General features: G+C 45.6%; 1 protein-coding gene and 1 non-coding gene across 2 annotated transcripts in view; both read right to left on the minus strand.

Moving 5' to 3' along the window:
- Positions 1 to 7245, minus strand: part of SIPA1L2 (signal induced proliferation associated 1 like 2) — a 110961-nt gene that overhangs the window by 20166 nt on the left and 83550 nt on the right. The window contains exon 16 of the mRNA XM_007466991.1: positions 5811 to 6030. Within this exon, the coding sequence (XP_007467053.1) occupies positions 5811 to 6030 (220 nt within the window). The remainder of the gene's footprint in view (positions 1 to 5810; positions 6031 to 7245) is intronic.
- Positions 116 to 188, minus strand: TRNAE-CUC (transfer RNA glutamic acid (anticodon CUC)). The gene has a single exon. It is a non-coding gene; the product is annotated as a tRNA-Glu (tRNA).

The following is a 7245-nucleotide window of genomic DNA, read 5'->3' on the forward strand; positions in this document are numbered from 1 at the left end:
CTCAACCACTCACCAGGGAAGCCCCAAGGAGTGTCACCTTAAATGAAGTAGGAGCCGCCTAAGTTCCTCTCTGTATTGTTTTCTTGGCTGCACCGTGCAGCTTGCGGGATCTTAGTTCCCTGACCAGAGATGGAACCTGGGCCCTCGGCAGTGAGAGAGCAGAGTCCTAACCACTGGACCATCAGGGAATTCCCCTAAGTTTTTCTCTGAATTATCAAAATGAAAAGCACCCTACACACTGCTATATTTAAAATAAAGAATCAACAAGGACCTACTGTAAAAAAAAAAAAAAAAATTAAAAAATAAGTTATTTTTAAAAAAAAGCACCTAAAAGTTTTGCAATGCTTGGAAAATCATATCATCGGAAAAAAATTAGCTTTTTTTTTTTTTGGGTCCAAGACTCCAAACCACCAAAAATTCTTTATAATACTTATGACTGACATTAGGTATCACCCAGGTGACGTTTACCCTGCACCTGCTGTATTCTGGGTCCCACCAGGTACCGTATTGGTACCTGGGGATGGGATGACCACAGGCACAGGTTCTGCCCTTGAGGGGCCGACAGGAGCAGGTGAGTCCTGCTGGTGCTGCTCTGGGGTCTAGGAAAGTACGTACAGGAACCAGCCCCTGCGCTTGGCGTGACCACAGCAGCTGTAACTGGGCTGTTCCCTGAGCTTTCCAGATGGGGAGGAAAAGGCGCGACTTAGGCACCAGAGCCTGTTATTTCAAGGCCAGTCCTCTCGAGCCACTGCTGTTCCAGAGCCCACGCTGCTCCTCCGGCCAACCCAGGAAAGAAAGCGACTCGTGGCTTCTGAAGGGCAGCCGATGTCCAGGCACCGCTGCTGGGGCCTCTGCTCTCTGGCCTGGACATCGATCTTGGGGCTTCCTGTTTGTTTATCCCGACCCTGAAATCGCGGGGTCCAGCTTTACTGAGTCTGACTTTCTCGCTGTTGTTATAAATGCGGAGGAGCCTTCCTGTTAGCATTTCCTGGTGGTCAGAGAGCTGTGGTTTCACAATTATTCTCCAGTAACCAAGGGATGTTTATTACAGTGGAGACTGAGAACATTTGAAAAAAAGAGAAAGAAGCACCACACAGAGTCGGAGAATACTCTTCCTCTGATGGCCACGGATGCTGTCTGCGATGCCAGCGGAAGCAAGGGCAACTCTTCCGCTGGCCACACACCACTAAGTCTGCACCTGGGGTCTGTGGCATCTTGAGTGGGTACCAAATTATAAGGAAAACACTAATTTCTTTTATTTCTGCTAAAACTCGCTTTTAAACTTCAAGGAGCATCCTTTGCAAGGGGCCTAGGTCACAACTATAGGATTTGGGAACATATAGAACCTAATACCTTGTTGGGTTTTTTTAATTAATTAATTTAATTTTATTATTTATTTTTGGGCTGCACTGGGTTTTTGTCGCTGCGTGCGGGCTTTCTCTAGTTGCGGCGAGCGGGGGCTACTCTTCATTGCGGTGCTCGGGCTTCTCACTGCGGTGGTTTCTCTTGTTGCGGAGCACGGGCTCTAGGCGCGTGGGCTTCAGTAGTTGTGGCACGTGGGCTCAGTAGTTGTGGCTCACGGGCTTAGTTGTTCCACAGCATGCGGGATCCTCCCGGATCAGGGCTCGAACCCATGTCCCCTGCACTGGCAGGCGGATTCTTAACCACTGCGCCACCAGGGAAGTCCTAATACCCTGTTTTTATTTTTCAAAATTTAACAACTCTTGTTCTAAAAGTCTACCCACATAGGAAGATTTCTACCATTCCTTGGAGAGTTTCATAAAACTCCATTTCGTAAAAAATCAGTAATTCTCTTTAAACGTGCTTTAAACCTGCGAATGCTTGGGACTGCGCTGAACAAAGCCAGGTAACCACATGGTCAAGCAGACAAGGTTACTATGAGCGCTTTTCAGTGTCACTGGTTTTCGGGCCTGTGAACTGTGTGTCAAAATGGCCACTCCCTATTCTTCTTTTCTACCTGGGCCCCAAAAGAAATTTTACTCTGAAATCCACCAATTATGGAAACAAAGGCCCTAAATGCAGTGCAGAAAGATCTCAGAATTGTTTCAATTGTTCGAGCTGGTCATATTTTTATACCTCCAAGTTGAAGACATAATGATACAGCACATTCAGGGATCCGCAAACCGCCCCCAGGAAATATATATGAATCATGACATAAGTCACATCCAAAATGTGTTTGTTAAGTGTCATCTGTCTTCCAAGGCTGGATTAAGATCCTGGTCTCAGGAGAAGAGAGATTCTGAGATGGGCCCAAGTTTGAGACTTGGAAAAGCTAAAACTGTCTGAACGAGCAGCCTGTGACTGATAATTACATGGAGAAAAGGTGCGGCGATGAGGTCTCCTGAGGCTCGTTGTGAAAAGATGGACTTGCCAACCCTTCCCTGTGCTGTCCTTGCTCCAGATCAGGAACCAGATCCAAATGAGTCTCTATGAGTGAAAGGTCAGATGCTTCCTGGGAAACTTTAGGAGAATACATGTGCCTCTGCATATCCTTGCTCAACCTCTGTAGCTAATGAATCATCCAGGGCTACACGCTCTGGCAGAACTAACCTAACTTCCACTGCAAGTTTTCTCGTGAAGCTAAGTCTCTGAGAAACTAAGAGAAACACCTGGGTGACCCCAAATAGTCCTCATTTCTCGCTCACAGGCATCTGCTGGCCACAAGCTCCCACTTGTCAACTCTCTGGCTTGTTCCAGGGTCAGACTGTTGCAACTACTCTCCGAGCGAGATCTGCTCACAGGGGCTCTGCTGAGTGACCAGAAACCACAGAAAGCAAAAGATGACTGAAATCTGCCTTGAGCAGATACAGGAATAATAACCACACAGGTGAGTGTGGGCGTCAGGGGTCCCAGGGGCGAGCATCCTCCCAGGGACAACCAGATCCCTGCAGTTCAACCTCTTGGTGGGGAGGGAGGAGAGAATCAGAAGTGTCCTGGGGGAGACACATGAATTCAAATCACTCCCAGCTCCCTTATTTATATTTTGTCATTTGATCCACCAAACCTAGAGAATTTTATTTTCTGAGTAGGTTGTGAAATTTAGAAATCAGAGGAGTCACGGGGCCAAATAAGAAGGTTTCATCTGAGAAGCGCAAACAGCAAGGGCCACTCTTCCTGCTTTTCCCAGAAGAAGAGACAATGAAGGCAAGTCAGGCAGTTTTTAACCTGGATGGTGGAGAGTGTATCCTGCCTGTTTCCATTGTACCTCTGAACATACTAAGAAAGGATACAGGGACGTCCCTGGAGGCGCAGTGGTTAAGAATCTGCCCGCCGATGCAGGGGACATGGGTTCGAGCCCTGGTCCGGGAAGATCCCACGCGCCACGGAGCAACTAAGCCCGGGTGCCAAAACTACTGAGCCTGCGCTCTAGAGCCCGCAAGCCTCAACTACTGAGCTTGCGTTCCACAGCTACTGAAGCCCGAGCACCTAGAGCCCGTGCTCCGCAACAAGAGAAGCCACTGAAATGAGAAGCCCGCGCACCGCAATGAAGAGGAGCCCCCACTCGCCACAACTAGAGAAAGCCCGCGCGCAGCAACAAAGACCCGACGCAGCCAAAAATAAATAAATAAATAAATATTTTAAAAAGGATAAATCGGCATACCCAGGCAATGGAACAGCAGTCAGCACTAAAAAGAAGTGAGCTATCAAGCCGTGGAGGAAAATTAAATGTATTTCTGGAAAGGCTACACCCTGTATGACTCCAACTATATGACACCCGGAAAGGACAAAACTATGGAGACAGTAAAAAAAGAACCATTGATTTACCAGGGGTGAGGGGCAGAGAGGGATGAACAGGTGGGGCACAGAGGCTCTTTAGGGAGATGAAAATACTCTGTAAAATACTACAATGGTAGGTACGTCATCATGCATTTGTCCAAACGCATAGAATGTACAACGCCGGCGGGGGTGAACCCCAAAGCAAACTATGCACTTTGGGTGATGAAGATGTGTCAGTGTCCTCTAACAAATGTTCCCTGTGGTCGGGGGCAGACTGAGCACCTGCAGGGGCAATGGGTGTGTACCCGGGAAGTCTGCATACCTTCTGCTCACTTTTGCTGTGAACCTAAGACTGCTCTAAGTAAATGATGTTTATTAAGAAAAAAAAAAAGTGAAGCTAAAAAAAGGATAGAGTTTACCCTTAAGCAACGTGGCTGTTAGGGGCGTGGACCACCCACACAGTGGAAAATCTGCGTGTACTTTACAGTTGGTCCCCGAATCTGAGGTGCCACATCCCCTGATCCAACCAACCATGGAGCATGTAGTACTGTGATATTCACATGGAAAAAAATCTGTGTGTAAGTCGATCTGCACAGTTCAAATCCCTGTTGTTCAAGGGTCAACTGTGCGTCTTCTACATGGAAGCAAATGAAAGGCAGAATGTAAGAACTACAGTAACATCTATACTGTAGATTTCACAATCATACCTCAAGCATTTTTAAAGTGGAAGGTATGACATCTGCCAGAAAATAGAGTTTTACTGGTTTTATGTAAGATTTAAGAGGCCATTAAAGTTACCTATTTACAAAAAAGGACAAACATTTGGAGAAATATTAGGGTATTAGAATATGTCTGTCTGACCTTCATACCTTTATCAAGAGGGAGTATTTCTCCAATTTAGGCAAATGGACTTTTCATAACAGGCAGGATATTATGTTACTCAAAGAAATAGATGGGCTTCCCTGGTGGCACAGTGGTTGAGAGTCTGCCTGCCGATGCAGGGGACACGGGTTCGTGCCCCGGTCCGGGAAGATCCCACATGCCGTGGAGCAGCTAGGCCCGTGAGCCATGGCCACTGAGACTGCGCGTCCGGAGCCTGTGCTCCGCAACGGGAGAGGCCACAACAGTGAGAGGCCCGCGTATACCGCAAAAAAAAAAAAAAAAAAAAAAAAGAGAGAGAGAAATAGATTAAGAATTTTATGAGACAAGGTTCATTTCCAATTATGTTAAACATTAGAAAGATTATTAGAACTTTTATTTCATTTAGCCTGGGACTTATATGTGCATTATGAAGTTCAAATTGGTTCTAAAGATAATGCTTTCTACGATGAAATTTAAAAAACCCTGACAAGGAATATATTTCTGATTTAATCCTCATTCTTCCTATACAATAGAAATTAACTATGAAAAAAGGAAATAAAGCTAACTAATGTTAAAAAAAAATCACCCTTCAACACTGACACGTTAATAGGAAACTAACACTATGTAGAAAGGAAAGATTTTAGGATTTGAAGGAAAATCATCTGGAAATTATCTAGTCAACCTGTGTCCAATAAATTGGAGTGAACTAGACACAGAATCTAAGTGATGGGACATGGTACCATGTGGGAAGTGCCAGGGCTGGGACCCAGGTGTCCCGAGGCCCACCTGCCACCTTCGCCTTCACCAGATCTGGAAGATCAAGAAGAAAAAGACACAGGACACAAGAAAACCAACCTTCCTCCCCGCATGCTGCCCACCGGAAAATCTACCACCATGGCACCCTTTTCTCTTTATCAGTTTAGACACTTTTTTCTTTATGGATGTAATAGCTGAGCTGAGTATAAAGGTCACTATTTTACTTGCTAAAAACGTTTAATACGGGTTTTTCAATTTTCTGAAAAATTGGTAGTAGTGTTCAACTTTTAAAAAATGTCCACTTTGGGGCTTTTACCACCTTCAAAACTCGCTAAAAGAGAAAACACGCCACCAAATGATATATAGTTTAAAGAATAAACAAGTCCCTCCAACCCCCGTAGGAGACCCACCCCAGAGAGCACACGAGGACAGCTCGGGCCACCCCGGGCACTTACTCCGCAGGCTTCCCATGCTGGGCGCCGGCTGGGTCCGGGGTGGCAGGGTGCTGTGGTAGGGCGGGGTGGTGCTGAACAGGATGTCACTGGGCAGGGCCTGGTCAAGGATGGAACTTCGGGAGCTGCCGAAGGAAGACCCCCTCCGGTGGCTGCAAATGCTCTCATCCGAGAGGGTGCGGTACAGCGAGCGGCGTGGGGACAGGTTCCCATAGAACGAAAACTAGGGGTTGAGACAGGAGGAGGGAAGGGAAAACAGATGTCAGAAAGCTGACAGCGTGAAACTCATCTGACTACCTTAGGCGGGGTCCCGTACCACCGTGGGAGCATCTCTGAGCAGCAGGTGCGCGCAAAGCCTCAGCCTAGGGATGCTACAACCAGGCACGCAGGTCACCGAGGCAAACGCACAAGGGCTTCCTGCAGTTATTGGATTTAGCTCTTTTCCTCCTTTGATGTTCTGTGAAATATTACCACGAATTAGACAGGCACAGCTCTGTTCTGAAATGTTAAATGGAAGCTCCATAACCTTTTAGCTGTGGCAGCTTCTGGAAATACAGAACGCTGCCATTTCAGGCAACAGTTATTCAAAACCACACCTAGTGCTGGCTTGATTTTCATTGGAAATGACTACGTTTTAATATTAGGTGATTTCTGTACCAACCAACTACATGCGAGGTTCAATCTAATCTATGTCATAATAATATTAATTTTTGAGCACTGCAGCTTTCTAAGCCACACACAGGTTCAAGAAAGACAGTATTGGTCCAGGAAAGTCTTACTGTCTACATACTTTAAAGTTTCACTCACAGAAGTCTATTACAGTTGTTGAGAATTGAGTTATAGTAATCAATCGTAACCAGATTTAAAGAAACCATTAAAATTACTGTGTTAGGGCTTCCTTGGTGGCGCAGTGGTTGAGAGTCCACCTGCCGATGCAGGGGACACGGGTTCGTGCCCCGGTCCGGGAAGATCCCACATGCCGTTCAGAAGCAAGTAGTCAAAAACTCAAGAAAAATTAAATCAAATCTGATTTTCCAACTTCTTCTATATCCTGAACCACATTCCATTTACATCAATAATAGTAAAAGCCAGAATGTTTGCATCAAGCAAATACAGAAATGGTTATTTACGTTTGTGAATGTAGCCAGAAGGCTAAAAGTATTTCTATTGTATGTGTCCCTTTCATTCTGTCAAGTCTGTCCAGCTGATGAATGGGAACCAGAGTGTGTGTGAACTGCAAAGTTAAGTTTGCACTACGAAAAGAAGGCGATTTGTCTTAGAAGAAAAACAACACATGTCATGGAAAAGTTTGTTCCTATTAAAAGAAAAGCTATTTGCACTTTTGGTACAATAACCTGCACCCAAGCTTATACAGTACCACATACATGATTTGATATAAGTTAAAGAAAAAAAAAGACTCATTCTGTTGAGCTCTTCC

This window comes from Lipotes vexillifer, unplaced genomic scaffold (assembly GCF_000442215.2).
Source record: "Lipotes vexillifer unplaced genomic scaffold, Lipotes_vexillifer_v1.1 scaffold410, whole genome shotgun sequence".
NCBI lineage: Eukaryota > Metazoa > Chordata > Mammalia > Artiodactyla > Lipotidae > Lipotes > Lipotes vexillifer.